General features: G+C 36.5%; 1 protein-coding gene across 4 annotated transcripts in view; it reads left to right on the forward strand.

The window, feature by feature from the left end:
• MSRB3 (methionine sulfoxide reductase B3) overlaps window positions 1–25,607 on the forward strand; it is a 149,815-nt gene that overhangs the window by 69,492 nt on the left and 54,716 nt on the right. For all 4 annotated transcript variants that reach the window (XM_033117820.1, XM_033117818.1, XM_033117821.1 and 1 more), the window contains one exon: window positions 13,891–13,919. In XM_033117820.1, coding sequence (XP_032973711.1) covers window positions 13,891–13,919 — 29 coding nt within the window. The remainder of the gene's footprint in view (window positions 1–13,890; window positions 13,920–25,607) is intronic.

The raw sequence follows: 25,607 nt of genomic DNA on the forward strand, positions 1-25,607 counted from the left end.
CTTCTGGTGACCTTCTTTTCATGGTTTCCAGATTTGAGGGAAGGCTTCTTGATCCTGAATGTTTGTCTTTCATATTACTGTTGCTTGGGAGTTTAATGGAGCGTATATTTACTGACCACACAAAACACATCTTTTTAGTGGTGAATCTTTTCAGGTGATTTGCTGGCCTACTTCGGGTAATTTCATGGAACCTAAGATTTCCTCATTGGATTCATGTGGCCAGAAACAATAGCTATGAAATTAAATGTCTTTACTAAGTTCACCAAGAAAGTACAAATGTATTATTTTTACCTGCCCTGGTACTGAGTCTTTTCTTGCAGAGTTTTTACTTGTTTGGTGTTTAGTTTAGTGCTCCCCACAAAGATAACTTCATAACAACTTGTGAATGTGGAAGTTTGCACCATGTGACGGGAAATTTTTTACTTCCTCATTGGGCAAAAAGTTCCTTTGGTAACATAATAGGTAACATAAACAAATTGAAATAATTAGAGAGGCAGGATGCTTTCATATTTTAAGTAGGAGAAGTCTTCTTTGCTTTAAAGGAATGCCATCCAGGTCATGGTTCTCATATTGTCTGGAGAATTTACAAGTATACATTTCTGAACTCTTTAATCTCTGCTTTTTAAAAGCTTGATGTAATTTGGATAATCCTACATCCTCTAAAATTATTGAATTGGACCTAGAGAACCAGTGATTTGGTACTAATTTTTGTCCCAAAATTGCGTCAAGAAACATTTTATACCTTCTCTTTTCAAGACAGTTAATACTTTTCTATTGTAAAGTAGACTTTTGGTATCTTTATGATTTAAAAAAACTCAAGAGAATTATGGGACCATACAGCTTGAAACTTTCGTATTGATCCTACAGCTTACAAGAATAAATCAGGAATTAGCAACAAAAGAGGTGGCAAAATGACTCCAAAACAACAAAACCTACTCTTTTCTCATTTCCCCCCCATTTACTAAATAAAGGTACTATTTATTATCTACCCAGTTACTTGAGCAAAAAACCTGAAAGTCATCCTTGATGAGTCTTTCCCTCACCTTCTGTCTCTAATCTACCACCATGTTTTGCACTGTGCACTTTCAAAATGTCCTCTGAATCTGGCTCCTCGCTATACGGATTGCGTCACAGTCATCTTTAACATCTTTCACCCAAACTACTGTGATGGTCTCTCTACTTTGGCTTTTTTTTTCCTTAGTCGGCTTTATTTTTTGAAAAGTTTTAGATTTGCAGAAAAATTGAGAAGATGGTACAGGTGCAGAGTTTCCCAAATACTCCCTTATCCAGTTTCCCCTCTTGTTAATATCTTACATTTGTATAGTATATGTGTGATGATTTATGAACTAATGTCAATACATTTTATTAACTAAAGTGCATTCTTTTTTCAGGCATCCTTAGTTTTTACCTAATGTCCCTTGGCTGTCCCAGGATCATATTCAGGGTATCACATTACATTCAGTCATCCTGTCTCCTTAGACTCCACTTCACTGTGATAGTTTCTCAGACTTTTCTTATTTTTGAGGACCTGACAGTTTTGAGGAGTATTGGTCAGGTATTTTGTAGGATGCCCCTCTGTTTAGATTTGTCCAATGTTTTTCTTGTGCTGGTACTGAGGTTATGGGTTTTGAGGAGGAAGATGACAGAGATAAAGTGCCATTTTCACTAGCTCCTATCAGGTGTGGCGCACATACTATCAACGTGACATCACTTTTGATATTGACCTTGGTCACATGGCTGAGGTGGTGTTTATTAGGTTTCCTCACTGTCAAGTTAGTCTTTTATCCCCTTTCCATACTGAGCTCTTGGGAAGGAAGTCACTATGCATAGCCCACACTTAAGGAGTGGGGTGTTGCGCTCCCCATCTTGAAGGCAGAGTATCTACATAAATTGTTTGGAACTCTTCTGCATTCTGCAAGGGAGATTTGTGTCTTATTTCTCACTTATTTACTTAAGTAATCATTTATTTGTATCAGTATGGACTCATGGATATTTATTTTATACTTTGAGTTATAATCCAATGCTATTTTGTTTATTTTGTTTCTCATATTGTTCCAGCTTTGGCTATTGGGAACTCTTTCCTTTGGCTTCTGTGTTCCTTTGACATATCCCCAGCAGTGTAGGGGTTTGTGTGTGTGTGTGTGTTTGTTTTTGAGCCCTTTCTTACTTTCTGGCACTACCTGATGCTCTAGGCTTATCTTGTATATTTTCTGCCCCAGTCTTAGCATCAGCTATTTCTGCAAGGGGCCATGATTCCTTTTATTAGGTTAGAGGAAAAGGAATTGCAGTTTAAAACATTGAAAATAATTACAAAAGCCCCAATTACTTTTGCACCAACCTAATATTAGAGAATAGTATTAAAAACCAAGATCTGGGTGTTAGGTGGGCAGTATGATTTGGCTGTTGGCCCATTGTAGTTCATTCTTCACAAAACAGGGTGAAGATTTAAATTACTTAAATTAGATTATAATTTGTTCTTTAAAACTTCTGACAATTTATTATTGTATCTTTGAAAAAAAATCACAACTTCTTACAATGGCTTTTAAAGTTGTGATCTGGCCCTTGTCTACTCTGACTTCATATCTTACCATTCTTTTTTTCATTCACTTCTTTATCGATACATTGGCATTTGTTTGCTCCTTCTTCTCTTCCCTTCCCTCTGCCTTCTCTGTGTCTTCTCTGTGTCCTTCTCTGCCTTCTTTTTCATGCCAAGCTTGGGTTTTTGCATTTGTCTTTGCTTTGGAATCTCAGCCAAAAATTCCATTTTGTACCTACATTGCATGTGGGCTCCTTCTGATTCTTTAGGTGTCAGCTGAAATGTCATCTCCTCCTAAAGCAAATCCCTGACTACTTTATTTAAAATAGCTCGCCCACCCCCACCCAAGGAACTGTCTATTCCATTACCCTCTAGATTTTATTGCAGAAGGCACTCTGTGTGAGCCTCTAACTGAAGTAATCTGTGTAGTTTGCTGTCTGACTCTTTCTGCCAGAATGTGAACTCCATCTTAGTATCCCAGAACCTAGAACAGTACCTGTACATGGTCCGTGCTCAATACATATGTTTAATGGATGAATGGAAAAAAGAATCAATGACTTTCTCATACATTTTGCCCTTGAAAGTTTGCCTTAGGCTAGGTTTAATTGCTCCAACTAGAAATGCTAAAATTTTGAGTGAAATATGAATTTAAGAAACATGAAATGAATTTAAGAGTCTCATGAAAATTAGTTCCTATACTCAATTTAATTATTGAATTGTATAATCCTAAAATTCTCAAGGAAATTTCATTCCTATAGCGTAAGATAATGGTGCTTCAACCATTATCTACTTAGTTTCCCAAAATCTGTATGGAATAGCAGATATTATTAGCCTTACTTTGCACATAAAAAACACAACTGACTTTTTAAGATCTAAAGGGCTTTTTTTCAGGCCTTCGTAGAAACAGAGTAGACTTAAGACTGGAAATTCGATCTTTTCTCCATGGTTTCTTTACTCCCAATTTATGATTTTTTTCTTTTAAATTTTGTGTTGCTTCTTCTGTTCGTGTACAGTGCTATCTAGGAAGTGAAGGGCTCTGGGTAAACGTATTCTCTAGACAACCAGGACATCTATTTTAACACTACAAATATTAACTAATGATTTTTGAAATATAATGCTGTCTAAATAATATACTTCCATGTCTTACTAAGTGGCATAATTAAATAATTACTTTCTTGACTTGCAGCTATCATTATGAATATTGCTTATTAAACTGCGTTATAAAACAGTGGTGCGATTAGGCCTTAATGAGCTACGTAGGTCTCTACTTGTTGCTTTAAAGGATTCCTATAGAGTTCTCCCAAGTGCAGAGGGCGATCCTCCTTTATCTTTTCATCCGCATGGGCATCCTCAGAGGCTGTTGAGGTATCTAGTCTTTGCCTCTACGCTAGTCCACTCTGGATGGCTCCTGTTTGAGTTTCTTTTGTTGTCTCTCTAAAATGTTTGATCAGCCAATTATTGTGTCTAGCACTAAGCTGCTAGCCACAACTTCTATTGTTCGATTTTTGATTATAGCCTAGAATAGAAATGAACATGTCCAGGGAAAATAGGCAACAAAATATTGTGTATACAACGGACGTAGGGTCGTAAATGTTACTACCTCCCGAGGTTGCCTCATCCCCCAGAGAACACATGACAAGTACGTGCACAACACCAGTTGTGGAAAGGACCAGGCAAAACCATTAGAAACATTCACCCACAGCGATATGAAGAGACAGAGAGCCCATTGATCAGAATCTTATGGTATGCCTACTGGGGGTCTCTGGCAATTCACAGACGCAGCTGCCCAGCGGTCAAAATGTAGGTAAAGCATGTTGGCAGAATATGATTAAAAATAATGAGGAAGAACAGAAACATCAAATATATTTTGTACTAAAATGGGTTAACGTGTATAAGAGCTGTAGACATTTTTATTTTCAGCTAATGTCTATGTTTTTGGCTTTTATTGGAGGTTTGAGGTTGCTAAATATCTGACTGAAGAAGAATGAAGTATTCTTTAGGGTCGTCATAACAAAGTACCACAGGCTGGAGGGCTTAAACAACGGAAATGTATTGTCTCACAGTTCTAGAGGCTGGAAGTCTGAGATCAGGCCGTCAGAAGGGTTGGCTTCTTCTGAGGCCTCTCTCCTTAGCTTGTGGATGGCTGTCTTCTCTGTGTCTTTACATGGTCTTTGCTCTTTTTGTGTCTGTGTCCTCATTTCCTTTTATCATAAAGACACCAGTCGTATCGGATTAGGGCCCCTTTGAATGCTTTATTTTAATTTACTTACCTCTTTAAAAACCCTATTTCCGGTTGGCCAGATGGCTCAGTTGGTTGGAGCGCGTCCTCTCAACCACAAGGTTGCCGGTTCAACTCCCGCAAGGGATGGGGGGTTGTGCCCTCTGCAACTAGGTAAAAACGGCAACTGGACCTGGAGCTGAGCTGCACCCTCCACAACTAAGACTGAAAGGACAACAACTTGACTTGGAAAAGTCCCAGAAGTACACACTGTTCCCCAATAAAGTCCTGTTCCCCTTAAAAAAACAAAAAAAAGTTAGACGAAAACAACCTGAACTTTAAAAAAAAAACACACACAAAAAAACCAACAACAAAAACACCCTATTTCCAAATACAGTCACCTTCTGAGGTATTAGGAGTTAGAACTTCAACAAACGAATTTTGGGAGAACACAGTTCAGCTTGTAATATACTCTATTCTCCTTAACACTGTTGTCTTCAGTGTTATGAATTTATTTTCAATAACTGACGGATTTTTACTTGTAAAACTTATTCTCTGTAGAGATATAAATATACACAAGAAACCGATGATTTTAAAGGAAACATGGACTAAGTGCGATACATCATACAAGTAGGAAATGATATTGGAATTCAATGAAGGCAGTTATCAGTATGGCCTAGAGAAAACCTGTGGAGCCTGGGAGCCAAAAATGGCCTTAACAGTTAGCTGTTTTTTTCAATCTTATCCATCTGTAGTTTCGAGTTCTATAGATGCAAATTTTTATTACTTCACATTCACTTTTCCTCTGTTCTCTCTTCTCCCTTTCTCTTCGTTCTTGGGAATTGCAGCAAAATTTAGATAACTTACCACTCTCTGGGATAGTTTGTGTGGAGCAACATTAATTTGTTTCAAATGCCTCATGTAGCTAATGAGGAAAATGGGCCTTACAAGTCAAATAACTTGTCCTGGTTTCTGAACGAGAATCTAGATCTCCAGATTCTTATTCCAATATGCTCTAGAGTGCATTGTGTGACTGTTTTAGTTAGAGGATGTTTTATTTGTGTTATAAGGAAAATTAAGATTCCTTTTCTGTATTGTATAATCAGATTAATTATTGTCCGTTAGACTTCCCTCTTAAATATTTCTAGTTTCTTCAGTTATTTTTATTGCTGTTCTCTCTTGTGTTTTCTATATCATTTGACACTCATATTAAAATTGCACCACAAGCAAGATCTCAACCAGAGTAAAACATTCTTTGTTTTTATAATATAGTGCTGGTTTTTTAATTTAATTTAATTTTTATTATTTTTTTATATACAGCTAAAATATTGCTCATTGTACCTGTAGCCATAGGTAAATTTTATTTAGTATCCTTGCTTCGATAAAACCTACCTTTTACTCAATTTCTAGTATGTGCCAGGTCCTAACCTAAGCACTTTATAGTAATATCTCATTTAATCTACACAAACTTTAAAAAGGTAAATAAATGATTCCCATTCTGTAGATAATGAAACTGAGACTTAGAGTGGTAATTCATTCTCTAAAGTCACGTAGGGTGTAAAGCGGAAGGCCTGGGACTGTGCTCCGGTCTGTCTGTCTCCGTTGGCTGCCTTTTCCATGATTGTTACCTCAACAGTAAATGCTTCATAGATCACACCACCTGCTGCATCATCTCCAATATATCAGGGTGACAGTGACCCCAGTGAAAGTGCCAGGGCCTGGTTAAAAGGAAAACCAACCAACCAACCAAACCAAACCAATAGTGTCGGTGGAAGCAGAAGTGTGCCTATGGGGAGAGGAGTTTATACAGACATGTTGTCTGTAGTACCTGACGGAGCCCAATGGAAGAGTCTGTCAATGAAGGAAGAGGAAACATTGTAGATGCCTCCTGGTAACCGAACCTGAAGGTTCTCTTTAATGGGCTTATGGAAGACATCTTCCAGCAACATAGGGGGACTTGGCTGCTCTTTTGCTCATGATTGCCTGGATTTCTAAATTTCTGGTTTTTTGATTTATGTTTTTCAGTTTTTAAAAAATTAAGCATGCAGTTAATGGGCACCTTTTATTTGTAACTTTTTCTGTTTTTAGTTGTGGTGGCAAACATGTCTTTAAACATTTACACTCATTTTTTTTCTTTCTGTGTATTTTTCTGTCTTTTGTATTTAATCACATCATTATCATAAAAATATAGAGACCTAAAATTTAAGTACAGTAAGTAGATAGTTCATAACCTAGTATTGCTATGGTAACAATATCAGTTAGAATGTGTTGGATTAAGAGTACCAGAAATAGCCAAGTAAAAGTGGCCTAACAATGCCCAACTTGACTGTCTAACTCAGCGAGAACTTACAGAAATGCTGTTCTGTAATTGGAATGATACTAGAGTTCTGGGTTGGCATTTCTGTGATTTTCTTGGCCTAACCCTCATGGTTACAAGATGGCTACGGCAGTTCTAAGTGTCATTTCCCAATGTGTAGTAACTTCAAAGGCAGAAACGAAGAGAGAGTAGAAAAAGGACCTTCTCCCTAAATCACTCCTGTCCTTTTCATGGAGAACAACCTTTCCAAGAAGTATCCCCAGCACACTTCCTGGGACCTCCTACTGCTCAGACCTGGGTTACATGTCTGTCCTTGAACCAATCACTGACAAAGGAGGATAGACTTGCCATGACTGGCTTAGTCTACTGACGATTCATCCCTGGGTTGGACACATTTTTAGCACCCTTCAAAAAATGGAATTCTGTTATCAGGGAAAAGAGAGCATGGCCATTAGATAGGCAACAAATAGTGTCTGCCACAATTATTGAACTCTTGTAATATGATCAGATAACCACATCCACAAATGTAGAATGACAACTCTGATGAGTACAAAGAAGGAACGACTGGTGATGTAAAAGTATAAAGGAAAGGTATTTAATTTAGTCTGGCCACTCTTTTTCAAAGAATTGATAATTAAGGTGATATGTGGAGGAAATTTTAGGAGTTAAGTAGGCAAAGGGGTTAAGGGATACTTATGAGTGGGGGAGGGGGAGGAGAAGGGAGCATTCCAGGCAGAGGAAGCGTATTATGTTTATGTGATGAAAAGAGGAGCATAAATATTCACTGCTACTATTACTAGCTTCTGGTCTGATGAAGGTCTTTGACTTACTTGTCGCAGTAAGAAGAAATATGTAGACTTGTAAGTAGGATCCTGAAATACTGGAATTTCTGAAAATATTCCATTCTTTGAGGGGATAACAGAACAGGTTATTTGACCTGGATTGTCCTAGAAAATCCTTGATATGGAGTTGTCACATGTAATGCACTTACAGGCAAAAATAAGTCTGCCCCTCCTGTTCCTTCCCTCTAATAATTTTCTGTAGCTGGAATCTTTAGTTGATATCAATTAAAAAACAGTAAGAATAGCACCCACACTCTTCTACATGTTGTCTGAAACCTTTTGGAACACTGAATTCATTACCCTGTAGTTCATACTTAGATGATTCCCATTTAAAAAAAAAATCAATTGAATAGGAAGCAAAAAGCAGTGTTCTATGAGATTTTATGGGTTCCTCATAAGAGACAATAAGAAATTTTAATATAAAATAAATAAAGCCTTTTGACTGCAGTACACACAGAACTTTCATGGACACTGGGTTATTTCCTATCAACAGAGAACGGCAATTTTATAAATTTGACCAAGACTATAGAACTCTAACCAATGACTAAAACTGTCCTCTTTTGAAAATCTGCAACTCTATTAGCAAAAGAATGCATGTAATATGTATTTTAATGATTTAAACAGTAACAATAATACTTAAAATCTCCTACCATCTACCCTTTATGGTTTTTAAATTCAAAAAATCTTTTCAGGTTTTAAAAATTTGAAAGTTTTGGTTTTAGCCTTTTTTAATGTGGCAATATTCTTACAACTACTCTGACAAGACTCCACAATAATAGTGGCTTAAACGTGATAAAAGTTGGGATTGATACGGTGCTACCAGTGTGTGTGTGCCTTCAGCCCAAGAAATGGCCAAAGGCTGTTTCTCTAGGCTTGGCTTCTCGCTTAATTGGCTGCTTCTGCTCCTGGAATCACATCTCCATTCCAGCCAGTGGGTAGAAGAGAGGAGGAAGTGGTGGGGGTGCCATCATTCCCTTTAAGGGTGTAATTCAGATGTTATATACTATTGCTTGTGTCCTTTTGGCAAGAACTTAGTTTACATGGTCACAACTAGCTACAGGAGAAGTGGGGAAAATTGTCTTACCTAAGGCAGCCATGTCTCCATCTAAAACTCAGAGATTCTATTTCTAAAATAAAAAGGGGGAGAATGGATATTGGAAGACAGTAATAGTCTGTGTTATATTCATCATCTTTTGGTAATTGCCAAAGGAACTGGTTGAATAGGTTTAAGCTTGAATGTAAGTATGTAATGAGGGTTAAAATGGGTGTCAATGGAGACACAATTATATTTATACATCTTATACCCCATAGAACCTTACCTTATGCATTTTTTTATATCCCTACCATCCAGCTTAGTATACTACTGAAAAGCGCATGAGAAATGTATTTGGAATGAATGAACTCTTTGCTTTTTTTGTATAATCTGTATTGTTTGAATTCTTTTTTTTTTTTAAACTTGCCATTTGTTTGTCCCACTCTATATTTTACTTACTCTCTTAAAGAGGATTTATGTATAGAGATGAGTCCATAATATGATAGAGGAGTACTTTGTGTCCCTGTGTATGTAAGTGTGTAGATTGATAGAAACCTGAATTAATTTATACCATAGGACCAATTTTCGCTACCTCTCAAACTGACAGTATTAACTTCGATTGTTATGTTTATGTTTTCATTATTAATAGAGTAGCTGTATTTTTTGAAGCTTCAGGACTGTGAGAATTCTGAATATTCTTGTTTTTAAGCTGATACATATGGTCATTAATTTGTTTGTGAAGATATTTTCTCTGTACTTCATGTGTGTATTTATTTACACATTGATCAGCTCCCCTTAAAGAAGATACGATGGTCTGAGGAATAAAAATTTTCTGATCTGATTTTTCATATCTTCAAAGAGACATTTTACAGAGTTTTGGGCCGCCATGTCTTATTTTTGGCCTTCTGTTAATTTATAGATCCCTTTGCTCATGTGTTAGTTCCTATTACAAATTTTTAATAACTCTTAAATGCCAGGGGCTGTGCTAAGTGTTGGGAATAAAGGCCGATGTGACCCAGTGTGTACCTCGCTGAGGGAGGATAGTGTCGGGGCAGCATGGTGTCGGCGTGACATGCCACGCCTCACACCGTAGAGTAGCTGAGGGGTGAGCAAGGAGCTCTGGGAGGCAAGGGGCAGGCCAGGCGCTGAGTCGATTGAGGTGAGTGAGTCTTGGTAGTTGAGTAAAAGTTTGTCAGTGATGCGCTGTGGGAAGGGCATTCAGAAGCTGAGGATACTGGATGCAGGCTGTGAAATAAGACAGCAGCAGCTCATTTTGGTGAAAGTGAAGGACTCAGTGTGGGTTAGAGGGGGAGCTGGAGGGCTGGATCATGCTGGGCCCCTCACACACCACGCACAGCAGTGCAATTGCATGTCCCTGGGTCAGTATTTTCTATGGCCCATAGGAAAACACACCTTTTACGTTCTGACTTATTACCAGGCCTGGCCCTCACCTTTGCAGGGCCTGAGCAAGAGATCAAATGGGGATACAATATAGCTAATTATTTTAAAAGTTATCAGTGAAGGCAATAAACTGTTAGAAAAGGATATACCAATCTACCTTGACAGATATATATATATATATACCTTATAGCAAAAACAATGAAGACTGTGTGTCTTCATCGATGCCAGATAACTGAGAACAGTGCGGATTTAATTTTGAGAGAACTGAAAATTCAAGAGAACTGGATGTATATTTAGTGATGGAATGGAATTTCTAGTCACTAAATTTTAGAAGGCACAATGCCCAGGGAAGGTGAGTAATACAAACCTAACATTTATAATCTCCCCGTCACCATCCTCCAATTGTACATTAAGTCTTTGCTGCGTCCAGTGATTGGCCTTCCACCACAGTCTAGTGGAGATGCTAGATCAGATGTAATTTTGACCTCCACCCAAATGTTGTTATTAACCCTGGGGAAATGCAGAGACAACTACGCCAAATGGGTTATGGGCTCCGTAAGAGAGACATCTTCTTTCTTATCTTTATTGGGGGCGAGGCTCTTTCATTTTTGCCAGAGGCTCTGTCCTTCTACCTGTCACCCCTTCCCTATCCACACCAGCCAGGCACCTGAATTTCAAGGCCATCTAGACCCCACGAGTCCGGTCCAAGGGGCCGTGTCTGGCGCCTAGCTGCTCTCAGCTCCCCACTCTCACAGGAGGGTTTGAACTACCATTCTCTGAGCAAGCACACAGAAGAGGGGGGAAGGCAGATTGCCTTGCCCTCTTTGTCCCCCCTTCTGTCCTCAGGTCCAAGCTCCTTCCTTCAAGTTACAGCCTTTGGCCACACCTTGGGCTGGAGGGACACACATAGCAGTAGCGCAACCCGAACTGAAAGAAGGGCCCACATAGGCTGAGGAGGCCAGCTCAGGGCCGTGAGGGGACAGAATGCTGGAGACCTGGGTGCTTGGGGCCTCAGGTAGAAGACTGGTGGAGAGGAGGGTGCAGCCAGAGGAAGGCCAGACAGACGCTTTTTGCTCACTTGTAAGTGTAGTACTGGCCGGTACACACATTTGTGAACACACACACACACACACACACACACACACACACACACACCCCTACCTCAAAGTTGTACAAAAAGGTGTATATTCTCAATATGTGAAGTTCATTCTGTCTTCTGTTCTATTTCAGTTTTCAAAAAATACTAGCTGTGATCTATTAAATTGATTTTATAATCCAATAATGGGTCAATTTGTAACCCAAGTTTGGAAAACTCTTCTCTAATGGTTGGGGTGGTGGTAATGTGATCAGATTAGTGTTTTGGAAACACCTATCTGTTTCAATGATAGAATGAAAGGGGTGGGGGGGATACCGGTTATGAGATGATTGAGTCAAAGATAGGCCTTAAGACGGTAGGAGTGAGGCTAGAGAGGAGGGGAAGGTCGTAGAATCAGTAGGTCTTGGTGCAGATATTGGAGGTGCAGAAGAAAGCTAAAATAATGTCATGATTTCCAACTTAAATGATAGGGAATATAGCAGGAGAATAAGTTTTGAGGGAAAACAAAATAAGTTCAGCTTGAGACCTGTGGCATTTTAGGTCATGGTGTAACATTCAGGTAATATTATGTGTTAGGTGGAGAGAGTTTTAGTAAAGTAGGCACTATAACACGGCTTTTGGATTTAACACCAGGAAGCCACTGAGAAACCTTAGCAAGGACAGGTCATAGTGGTTCAAAGAGTGACTATATTGGGAGATAAGGAAGGGAAGACATACAGTAAAGGATGTAGTCTGTCTTTTCAATAAACTTGATTATAAAGCCAAGAAGAAAGAGGGATAACAAGAGCAGGGCACGGGTTTGAAGAAGCCTTCTTATTTAATTCTGGAGAAGACAGGAGAAACCCGGGGAGACCCAGATGCTGAAGGTACGGCAGAGAGGAGTAGTTCATACAGCCTGGTTTCAGGGGAAATGAGAATGTATTTTAGGAAGAATACCTCTCATACAGGTAAGAAGGAGATCAGGATGTGTGTGGAGGCAGAAGTTCCCCTCAAAAGACAAGCAGCAGGCGCTCTGTCGGTTCTGTGGTGACAGAGGTGAATAAGGCCTAGTCCAGTGGGAAAGATGAGATAGGCAAGGAAACCAGCAGGACGTGTGGTCAGTGTCATCTAGAGTTATGCTCAGGGATGCTGGAAACAAAGGAGAGGCGTGAGGCAAGGCTTTCCAGAACAGGAGAGAGGACAAAAAGTGAAAATGGGTTTGCTCCTGCAATAGGCCTCATGGACATCTACGAGAAGCATTGAGATGAGGACTGTGGTGGGCCCGGGATTTGGGAAAATGTGGACCTGAATTACAGCAGTGATTATTCATAACCCTGTTTATAATAATAATTTTTCTGTTCTTACAATTGATTGACTTTGTTTAAGCCTCAGGTGAAACTTCATTTGTAAATCCCTGAGAAAATGAATTTTTTGACAAAGGGAGCTGCTTCTTGCTCACCCTTCCCCCTCCCCTCCCCCACCCTTGATGACTTCTCTCGAAGCTAATTTAGGTAAAGAAAGCCACGGCTTCCAAAAGTGCTTTGGTACCCTGGCATAATTTCAAAGAAATCTCCTTTCCCACTTAGTTAACTACATTTCCCCAGGAAAAAAAAAAAGTCTCCTCTGTCAATGTAACATCCTTTAACAGGACTCCTGCTGGTCGGTTCTTGTATCTTGGGGTGGCAGCTGTGGACATATATACCATTGAGTGTTAATGTGTGATATAAATCCGACTGCAGCGTGCTCACTAATTGGTTTGAGAGCTAGAAATAGACAATGCTGTCTCAGAGAAGCTTGTGTAGATAGGCCTCGTCTCAGGGTTAATTCTGCTTGACAGCACTTCAGCCGCATCTTGAGAGTAATTACCCAACACAAGTTTTCCCACAGCCGCACTGAGAGCTTCAAAGGCTTCTGAATTTACAACCAGTATTAACCTATATCTGAAACATAATGTTCCCACAAGGGCTCAGATTTTTTTTCCCTCCTACGTATTAAATGTATGGGGTTACTAGGTTCATTTACTTTGTGAAGAACTTAGTGAAAAATTACTTGGTGTTGAATATCTTTAAGACTTGAAAATCTTTAATAATAAGGATAGTTTTAAATTTAAGGTTTTTTGATTGCTTTATTATATTACTGAAACAAGTTAATCTGTACAGATTGGGTGCATTTTTTTTTTTTTTACACAATTTACCCTCTTTCAAGAACAAGCTAAAAAGTTAATATCTTTTCCATACTGTGCTGTCTCTATAGATATGTGCATGTTTAGGGGACCTAGGGTAATGCGTGCTTTTAAAATGGTTAAAATAAATATATATTTACATTTCATAAAGCTATTTTACATGGTGACCAATGCACTGAAATCTATAACTATTGCCTCTCACCCCTTTCACCCCCCTCCCATAAAATAACAGTTATTGTTTAACAAGCAATTTTTGTATTGTAAAAAAATGTCTTTCCCTTTGCAGGTCAGAAACCAAATTTGACTCTGGTTCAGGTATGTTTACATTAATAATGTTATTCTGAGTATATTTTATTTACATTATTCTCTGAGGAGTAATTCATCAGATCAAGAACCATTTTGATTTTAAACAGACGAGGCAGTCTCTTTTCAAAACATGAACCCCACCTCAAAGCAGGGCTATTAGCTGCTTGGAATCATAACTTGAGATGTTCACTCTGGGATTCTTGATACTTCTGCAATAAGCATTAAATGCTCTCTGTCTGCAGTTTTATTTTAAAAGCAGAGGTGGGGGGTGTACATGATCATTGCTCAAAACAGAATATTATTCTCTCAGTGGATAAACCATCGTGAATAATTTGAAGATTCTCTGCAAGTGACTTGTCATCAAATGTGGGTAATAGATACATTTCATCCAGCATACTATAGAGAGTTTTGGCCAATAGAAATAGTTACCTGTCTGTGACGTATTAGTTATTTTTTATTTGTTTTGTTGGGGGGTACTGGAAAAATTAAGGTCACCTTAAGCCATTATTTTATATCTATTAAGACAAAATTTACATTCTCACAAACACTGGCATATCAACCTCAGTAGATGTTTTCTTCTTAAGCACGAATGTTGTCATATAATCCTTATGTTTGACTGTGTATGTCACTTGCTGAGATTTGTGAGTTCTGAGTTTCTGATGGAGTTTACTATTAAACCACAAAAATTACCTTATGTATAGGAATTACGCTCTTTAGTGAACTTTTAATAGATAAGTAAACATTAAGTTTTAATTCCAGGAGAAAATGATTTACAGGAAAATATGTAACTTACTGAATTTAAAAGTAACGTGTACTCGGGTTTGAGTTCCATTATGTTTTAACTTTAAAAAAATGGTTTTGTTTCTTGTGTTCACAAAGAAACCAAGACTATACCTATAATGGTGTTAGGAAACTAACATGCTCTCCTTCTTGAGAAGCCCCATCTTTCTTTTATTGTATTGATGTATGAATTGCTCCAGTTTCATGAGATTCTTTAAATCTGAAGTCTTTACATTTGAGTTAACAGTTTCACCTAATTGGAGAACTGTGATTCCAGAAATCTTTCCATTCTGTGTATTCTTGGACTTCTAAATCACATGTGACAGTGACAGTGTAAGATAAACCTTCCTAGTTTACAAGATTGACTATATGGAGCCTAAAGGCGTGGTGGCATTGTATCAGCTATTTGATGTTTTATTAATTCACACAAGGTGACTCAAAATAGGGTGGAAGATCCTTGTCATTTTTAATAGTTAAAATCTTTAAGTGTAATAAAAATAAATGAATGAAATTGATGGAGAATGAATGTTTACATAAAAATTGCATGTCTTTCTCTCATTGCCAGTTAGTCACTAAATGTTTATTAAGAACCCACTTTGTTATAATCTGATTTAATTCCTAAACATCAAGTCAGAAACTAGTTTTGGGCTACAGGATCTGGAATATAGCTTTTAAAAATGAAAATGTCCACGAGGTTCATTTTCAAGGTAAAACCTGGAAATAGCGGACAAAACTGAAATATTGGGCAGCTATTGTCAAAGTTGGAAAATTTATGTTAAATTTTCAAATCCAAATTAAAGTGTGCTGCTAAATTCCTGTAGTGAAGGTTAGTATTTATTATGAAAATAGTTAAAACATCTGTACAGACACACATCTTTCACTCTAGTGAGCAAAGATTTTGTTCATGATTCTTATTCTTTCCAAGTCCTATTACTTTTTTAATGTCTATCATGGAGAACATCTGCATGTCTTTGAAAACTATAAAGTTCTGTACTGTGAAAAATAGTGACTACTGATTAAAAGTTTATTTTTTTACATTTTGAATTTAAATTGTTGTGGAAAGAATTTAGATGGTTTCAAGAAACAGATAGTTACTTTTTTCTTATAAATTCTTAGCTTACTATCAAATGGGGAAATCATAACAAAGATAGCTAGAAATGTATTCTTTGGCATTCTATATAGCATGCAAATTTTGGTTAGAAATAAGGTAGCATATTGAAACAATTAAATGTATGATTTTAATAGGTTCAGATTCTCTATTGTTCATCAAATACAGAAAGTAAACTAACTCTGTTTAATGTTGTATACAGCTGTACCAGTGTTCCTGACAAATTAAGATTTTTAAATGAAGATGCCAATCTTACTAAGGAAAAAAAGACCCTTAAGAAATAAATACTGTGGTCAATGACTAGCCAAAAGGGAAAGTATTTCAAAGTAAAAAAACCCAAAAAACAAAAAAAATACAACGTGTGTGTGTGTGTGTGTGTGTGTGTGTGTGTGTATGTGTATAATTTTCTTTTCAAGTAAAGAATCCAACTTATGCAGAGCTTACCACACATTTGCAGTTTGTGTACATGAGCTTCAGGCTGTGGCATGAGATTTAGGAGGAAGGAAGGAACATTTTCATTGTCAGCACATGGTAAAAAATATCATTTGTTGAATATATACCAAAACCTAGAAAGTGATTTAATTTTTTTCTTATTAAAATTGTATGAGTTTTTTTCTTCAAAAGCAAATCCATAGACTTCTTTGTGTTTTTTTGTGTCAAAAATTTTTTTGTAATGAAAATTTTCAACTATATATAAATGTAGAGGGTATAGTACCTATATTTCCATCATCTAGATTTTACTATTGTTAATTATTTTCCATATTTGTTTCACTTTTTTTTGCTTCAAATATTTTAAAGTAAAATGCATACATCTCGTGATTTTTTTAAACCTGAAAATTATAGATTATCTTGATTTATTGAAAGAGGTGAATTCATTTTTTGAGGTTTTCGTCTATTTCAGAAATTTGGGTCCCATACAAATTCTTATGGAAAGGATTGTGGCATTACCATGTCCACATTCAGTTAGAGACGCTGAAAGTTCTGTTTGTGGTGAAGGTTAAGAAAACCTCCAACCAGAAGACAGAGGTGCTGAATTAATTCTGACCTGAGAACCCAAAGCATGTTCTGTTCTCTATTAATTTGATGAAAACTTTAGCTATCATTTAAGCGTGTCCTCTGTGTACTGAGTTATATTGATTAAACTCCGTTTCTGTTGGTTTAGTATAATTCAATCACCTGAAGTTTTTGGCTTTGCTAATTGAGAACAATCAGCCTCCCTCCTTTCTCAAGGAGTTTTAAGGTTTCCATTTTAATACTGTTTCCTCGTTGATGTATTGGTGTTGCTTGCCTACGATTGTGTTTAGTTGGTGATTTTACTAATAGAGTAAAACAGACTTCCTTTTATGTTCAGAGTAGCAAGAAGCTGTGCTCTTCTCCCCACCTCCCAAGAAGGGAAGTTAGTTGATGCTGGAGGAAGCAGAGCTTTGAGTTTAATGTAGTGATTAAACATAAAAGCCATATATCAAATCTCAGGAGAAACATGCTTTTGAAAGAGGCAGAGAACTGTGGAGCATATTGCATGATAGGCTATGTAAACAGAGCCCTGGAGGTCAGTGTGTGGATGCAAACCAATTAAATAAAGAACTTACTGGCTTTGCTTTCTGTCATCTGGATGGGGAGGACCACAAGTTAACTTGAGCAGGGTTCAAGTGTAAACTTTGCTTGAATAAGCTGGGCACCTTTGGAAACTTCATTAACTCTTTCAATTCACTAATAAGTTTTTTTATTTGTTTGTTTGTTTTTCTAATTTAACCAAAGTCCCTAGGAAGTTAAAAACAAAAAAACAAAATATATGTTCTCTTGGCCCTTCTGTACACACTCATCAGCAAAGGTGCTAGTGATGAGTAGAATGGAAGAGAAAGCAGAGAATGAACTGCTGAAAAGACCAGAGGTGGCTGTGTCGTTGAAGTTCAAGAACATACACGTGTCTTTTGAAAACAACCCATTTAGAAAAGCAAGGCTCTTACAGAATAACTGAAAAAAGATGTTTTTCTCTTCTGAATTCTGGGTATGACACAAAGTTAGAGCTGGAATTTACTAGTCACTACATAACATCAGGATATTGTTACTTGTATTCTATTAAAATAGAATAGTTTTCTGACCAAGAAAAACCAGAAGCCTATAACTATATTTTAAGGACTGCTTGGCGTCTGATTCTGTGGTCCTAACCTTCTCAGGCAATGTTTGGGTGAGAAAATGAAATACCAAGTTACATGGTATAGTTCCATGGTCCATAAACATTCAAAACAAAGATTTTTATTTTTATTTTTTTCCCTCGAGTCAACAAGACTAGAAGGTTGCCCTAGAAAGTGAATAAACTTATGTTTAGTGCTTGTTCTGGGCTGCTTGGAATAGCTATACTAAGGAAAAGGGCTCATAGAAGACAGCGACTGAAAGGTATAAGATTTCATGAAAGCAAATTATGGAGGATTAAGAAAGCTAATGAGCGTGGCTTAGTATGGAGAGTGGAGGAGGGAGCTCACTATTAAATAAAGCCCAAGAGTGTACAAGGTTAGAAGATCCTAAAAGACACGATAATAAAAGGCACAACAGAATATAATTATTCTGAAGGGGGGAAAAATCCTCCAAGGAACAAAAAGCAGCTAGTGTCGCTTTTAAGATCTGTAGTTAAAAAGGAATCTACACCAGGGTAAGGAAATCAAAGAATATAACCAGTTAAAGCTTGAGGCAAAAAAACATAAGGGCAGTGAAAAATAGAGTAGGCTGGTAACGGTGGTCACTAAGTTGAAGCGAAAGGAGGAATTTGAATACAGTAGAACTAGAGTTTTGAAAACTTGTGAGTAAATGAGACAATCTGCCTAACATAGTAAGTCTTTCTCAAGAAATACTAATAAGGAAACCATTTTCCAATCTTATAAATGTGAGGATATGTTGACAGTACATTTTAACTGCTCCAGATCAATTTTGTCATTTAAATTTTCTTAATTGTGAAGGTCTCGTAACAGTGAAGAACAAGGAAATAAAATATAAATCACTATAAGAATATTGAAATCTGTCTTTGAGCATCATTCTTTAATAAAAATAAGAAATATATTGACTATTCATCTATTCATTACTTCAACATGTATTTATTAAGGAATAGTATATGTCAGATGTGGAGCTTAGAGCTGTGAACAGGGTAGATAATACAATTCCTTCTCTCTTGGAATCTTACAGCTAGTTGGTCCATTATACAAATTCACATGGATTTCTTAGCATGTTTAGCTGAGAAGGGCTAACAAGGTTAAATTTAGATCCAGATGTGAGTTAACTCTTGATATTTAACTATAAGCTAATATATTTTAGATTTTCACAAATTCACCTGTATTTAATTTATTCAAATCATACCATTTTTGTTTTCTACTTTGACTTTTAAGAGAACGTCCTAATAATGCTAATGGTTAATGTGTGGTTTTTCTATACCTTTTAATAAGGAGTGGCATTTCACATTTGATTGTCATAGAATTTAACTGAGAAGAGAAGAATGGCAAATGTTTGCGGGTACTGTTCTCTTCTTCACATTCATTCATTCATTCAGTCACTGGATCCTATTTAAGGTTGGCCTGAAAGTTCAGGCAACCTTCTCTCTAAATATCTTACTGGATTGTGTGGAAACACGTAGAGGGGACATAGCCCTTCATGTCCTTTTATAAGCTAATTTAAAGACCAGGAAGCAGCAAGGCATGGTGGTTAAGTGCAGAGGTTTGGGATCAGATAGATCTCAAAGAGCTTGCTCCTTACGTTTAACAATTTTTCATTGCTTTTCTTGGATTTCATGTATACCATTATGTCACATAGTTAAATTTTGTATTTTCTTTCCTTCTGTTTTAGAATTAGAGCTTTTAAAGCTATGAATTTCCTTCATTAAAGCTTTAGCTGAATCCCAGAGACTTTTTTATATTATATTTTAAATAGTTGCAGTGTTTGATTTTCTTTTGGACACAATGATAATTTAGGAAAGTGTTTTTAAATTTCCAGATTTTTCTACTTTCTACTTTTGTTAGTAATTTTCAGTTTCATTGCTTGGTGGTCAAGAATGTAGCCTTCCTGCATTCTAGTAAGACTAGTATTCACTACTTATTAAAGTTTTTTTTTTTGACCTACTATGTATTTAGTTTTTGTAACTCTTCTGTGAGTGATCTGAAAACTGTATTCTCTGCAATCTAAAATGTTTAATGCACATTTATTAGATCCACCTGATTCATGATTTATATAATTATTTATTGGTTTTCTTTTTTATCTGGTGAGAACTGTAGGAGGAGAGATAGTCTGTCATTCGATGTTTTTTACATGAATTCTACCTCTGTAGATATTGTCATCTCTGTGTTGTCAGCTCCACATGTTTTCTGTCTTCTGGCGCTAGCTTCTGGCTTGGGCCACCAAAGCCGTGATCATGGTCATGAAGGCCGCTCCAATAGGTAACTTAAATTATTCCAAATTCATATGTGAAGCAAGAGGTTGTGTTACCACCTGCAAATACCAGTGCTTCCCCCTTCCCTGTTGCCCTCAACACTACTCCATAGCTTTATGAAGAAAAGAGGTTCTGAGCCAGTATGTGATGCAAACCTTTGTTTTCTCCACTTAGCATCTTCCCCTACTCCAACTCCATCTGTCTGGCAAGATTCTTTTTATCTTTTAAGGCTCAGCTCAATCATTGTGACTTCAAATAAATATGTTTTTCTTTAATACCTTCCATCAGTTAGTCATCCCTTTCTCTGTACAAACATTGCATCTTGTACTTATGTTTATTATGGCATTTATTATCAGCTATAATTACTTGTGTGGATCTCTTTTTTCTCTCCAAGTTTGTGAGTTTCTTGAAGGCAAGAACCACATCTTATTAATCTTTTATCTGATTCAGAATAATTAGTGAATAAACAAAAATTCTATGAGGGTGGCAGTTTTGTTCTGTTCTGTCCCCTAATTGTGATAGAAATGCTTAACTAATGATGATAGATTTATTCTCCCTTTTCATAGTGTAGAGTTGTTGGGAAGTGTTGTTGGCCAGAGAGTACAGTTTCCAGCCTCTTTGCATCTGTGAGGGGACATATGACTAATTCTCCTAGTGGGGTTTGTGTCATTTCTGGGCTAGTGAGGTTAAGTATTCACCGTGCTTTCCCACATCCCTCTTCCTCTTCTGACGTTACATGTTCACCATGTACTTCTGAGTCATACTTGGAAGAGATCCACTCAGGACAGCCCTTCATCCAAGAACATCTTCACTGGGTTTTTTGGAGAAGGAAATAAACTTTTATTGTAATAAGCCACTGAGATTTTGCCAGTGTTTATTATGGCAGCTGGTGTTGCATATCGTGAGTAGCCCAGGGCCTAGAATACTTCCTGACAAATAGTTAGTACTCATTGATTATTGTTGGATAAATGATTAAATTAATGGCTAGGGATTTTGTTACGTAGCCTGAAGGTGATATTTTAAACTAAGAATCATACAAATATACTATGTTAAGTTCTATATAATCACCGAGCCTATCAGCAATTGTCAAAATAACTCAATATAACAGGACACCTTAAAAAACCAGTGACTTAAAACAGCAATAATTTATTCATGCTCACATGTGTGTGGGTTGACTGGGAGTTGGCTGACATAGGCTAGTCACAGGTTGGGTCCACGTCTACTCCATGCGTCTTGTCATTGATGATGAAAGAGAAGAGGGCAAGTGCAACTACACAAGCACATTTCAAGCCTCTGTTTGCATCAGGTTTCCTAGCAAGTAGACCTACTTAGTCACATGGCCAAGTTCAAAGTAAGGGAGTGGGAAAGAACTTTATCTTTCCCAACACCATGCAGATGTTAAGTATTCTCTCTTCCCTCTAGTGGGAAGAGCTGCCGAGTGACATAGTAAAGGATGTAGAGATAGGAAGGGGAGAAGAATGGGAGCCAGTAATTGAATCTACCACTAGAACATCATGTACTTAGATCAGTTATTTAGTAAAAATATTTGTAGAGTTAGAATGATTATATTTTTAAGGTGGTTCCAGTTTCTTCATAATTGCATTATTTGGTGCCTAACCTCAGAGGTGATATTAATGGATGTATAGTGATGAGAATAGTTGTATAATGCTTTACCATTTAAAAAGTGCTTTAGTAAATCTTACCAAGTTAAAGACTGACAAAAATCTTAATAAGATACACAAGGATATTTTCACTAGTGAAGGAATTAAGATGCCGAAAGCCTAAGAGACTTGCTTAAGGCCACATAGCTAGTAAATGGCCAATCTGGGATTGGACTTCAGATCTCCAAGTTGCAAACATCGTGTCCTTTTATTAGATCATGAGATAGTTATTTTAATAAGCAACTTTTGTTTTTATTTTTCTATTATTAGCTTTTAATTTTTATAATTACTATATTTATTAAACTATTATATACTATAAATTATGAAAATTTTTCCTCAAACTTAATATGATAATGTGATTATAAATACTCCTTGAAATTACTAAATGTAATACAGATTTATATACGACTGGCCATTAATAGGCCATTGAAAAGGTTTCTGGCAGTTTCCCAAGAGGCCTCAAAAGATAGCATTAATTGCTGTGGTGAATTTCTGTGTTCTACTATCTGATCTTAAACTTTTAGGCTCAGAAACCTAGATAACTCAGAATCTCTGAGGGATGGACCTGTATTGACAAACCTAGAAGACTGAGATGGATGAAGCTAGAATGCCTATGTATTTGCTTATGATGAGAAATAGAATTTTCAATGGCTTGGAATACGTATACCTGCGTGGTCAGTATTTTTTTTTCTCTATACGTAGTCAAGCCACATTACTCACAAAATCACAATAAGGACTCACTTTATCAATTTGCCAAAATAAATCATTCAGGTTGGGGCCGAAATTTCCCTATTATAGTATATTATCACCCTAAAGGCAAACCTACATGGGGAGGCAGATCATAACCAGAAAGTTGCTCTGTTGAACACTGAATAAGAACAAAGGGAAACCGACAAATTGATACTATTTAGCTTCATCAGGTTAAGTTAACATGAGTTATCTATCTCAAAGTAGGGATGGTCCTGGCTAGTGAGATGTTCCGTAACTTAATATTCACCGGCTTCAACTTCATTCATCCATCCACTCATCCATGCATGTAAAAGACAGCTTTGGCATTGGGCCTGGTAAACAAATTACAGGTTCAATCTCTAAGACTTTTGTTTCCAAGTTCTTGGAGCAGGATTCCATGTGTAGTAACTTCAGAACTTAAAAGTTAAAATTTAACTGTTTCTTAGCTATTGAAGCACATGTTATAATTTTAATGGTTTAACATACCACTTCAACATGCTAAAATTAAAATACAGAACAAGTTCAATATATAGATCAAGATATAGAACACTTCCATATCCTACCAGGTTCCTTCATCTTTTTCTTCAATCTGTCCCCCTCCCCAGAGGCAACTGCTGTTCTGACTTAAATCATCATTGATTAGATTAGTCCATTCTTGAACTTCATATAAATAGAATCATCCAGAATGTACTCTTTTGTGTGTGGTATGTTTTGCTCTGTATAATGTTTTTGAGATTTATTCATGTTATCAGTAAGTACCAGGAGTTATAACTGAGTATTAATAATGTAAGTTGGGATACATATTTTGGTTCAAATCTGGCTACCATTCATGCAGTTGTGGTTACTGAGCAGTCTGTTTCTAACATCCTAACAGCCCAGAATACTGTTGCTAACGCATAAAGCCAGTTTGTAGACGTTTTTATTTTGACTCTGCATGATCTCAGTCAGTCAAGATGAATGTGTATGTAGAGCACTTACTCTATCTAAGATGTGGTAGAGGGTATATGAGTATGACACAGTTCCTGCCCTCATGGAGCTTATACTGTAATCTAATTGGAGAGACAACACACACACACACACACACACACACACACACACACACACACACACACACACACCACACACACACACACGAAGATATCTGTAAGTGCAGGACACGGTGAGTGGTTCCAGTAATGGAATCCTACTAAAACTTAGAAGAAGAGAAATTAGTTTAGCCTATGGTGATTGATTAGGAAGGTTCCTTGTTGAAGGTAGAATTTGGATCCTCAAGGGTAGAATTTGGATAAATATAGAGGGAGATCATTTAAAATAGAAAGCCACTTAAAGTCAGGCACAGAGGCAAAGTTGCAAAATATATTTGAGGACAGTAAGTAAACCAACTTGCTAGAACTGGAGGATTTTTGTTGGGGAGTAATGGTACAATTGAAAGTCTTTTGGAGACCACAGGTTAAAGAATTTGGAGCTGACTCTGTAGATAATAATAATAGTAGTAACAATTGCTAACATTGATTTTATGCTTACTATGTGACAGGCACTGTATAAAATGCTTTATATTTACTAACTCATTTAATCTGTACAAATCATACATTATTAATCTCACTTTATAAAAGAGTATTCTAAGGCACAGAAAGGTTGGATGTTTTGCCCAAAGTCATATAGCTAGTAAGTGACAGAACTGGGATTTGATCCTAAGTAGCCTGATTCCAGAGCCCATAGTCTTAACCATTATGCAATTAAAAAAAATGAAAAGCAAAAAACACCTAAACCCTAAAATATGAGTTGATGTGACGAAATAAATATTTATGAATTTTTACTCACATGCCCTTATACATGACAATTTTTATGCACACATGTGACATACTTGTCTACACAGCCACACAAGGTTGTAGAAATTATCTCTCCCAGAAAGTAGATGCAATAGTCTGTTGAGAAATGGATCTTGCAAGTGATGTAGTATTTTAATTCCTCAATGCAGATTATCTCCACCAGCATTAAATCACCTGGTTGAAAAAGGTGATTTGTTGTAAAGAAAACACGTGGGATTTGTTGTAAAGAAATGATAGAGAATTAATTGGCTACAGAGAATAGATAATTGTTTTGGTTTGAAACAATGCCTTATTTTTAATATAGTTCAAAATTAATATAATTCAATTAATACAGCTCACTGTACTTTTGATAGCAAGTGAAAGTATTTACCTTATATTGGTAGGTATTCATCAAGTTGAATGAATTGGTGATCATCATTACCTTCTTTGGGGACTGTACATGGATTATTTATCCATTCATGTTAATTGACATATCTTGTTCATTCCTGGGCAGAAATAAGATACATTCAACTATAAAGTTTAGAAAATTTTGCTATAAATACGTTAGTTGGTTGAAAGCTTAAGATTTTTTTGTGTTTTGTTCCAGTATGAAAATGTTTTATTTAAGGAACAAGTACAAATGTAGTAAGCAAGCTATCAATTATTTGCTCATTATATTGAAATATTCTATTAAAAATAGTTTAAAATGACAATGACTTTTTAGTTCTTTTTATGACTCAATAATTTTTTGGTCCTGTCTTTTGTATTATAGAACTATGCTATAGGAAATAACATTTTACAAGAGGTTCTTCTGATTTTTCATGAATTTCCCTGGATGGAAATCAAATTTAAAGTAAATATTTGCTTGATGACCATTAATTAGTCTTTTAGTGAACTTTCTCTATATATATGTTTTGGAGATTCAAATACTGTTCCTTAATTAAGAACTTAAGTGGCTAGATGGCCTATACAGTATTCATATGTTGCAAATTAGTAATTTTCTAGTTGTACCTTTTTTGGTTTCTGTTTAAATTAAAGATATGTTTAATTGACATAAAATATGACATAAAATATGTCATATATATGACATATATAATTTAATCAACATTATATTTTCAAACAATAGCATGCGGTAATGTTTGTTGAGTAAGTGATGAGTGAGTGAATGATAAGTGAAATGATGAGTTTTGCAAAATGTAT

Source organism: Rhinolophus ferrumequinum, chromosome 10 (genome assembly GCF_004115265.2).
Source record: "Rhinolophus ferrumequinum isolate MPI-CBG mRhiFer1 chromosome 10, mRhiFer1_v1.p, whole genome shotgun sequence".
In the NCBI taxonomy this organism is placed as follows: Eukaryota; Metazoa; Chordata; class Mammalia; order Chiroptera; family Rhinolophidae; genus Rhinolophus; species Rhinolophus ferrumequinum.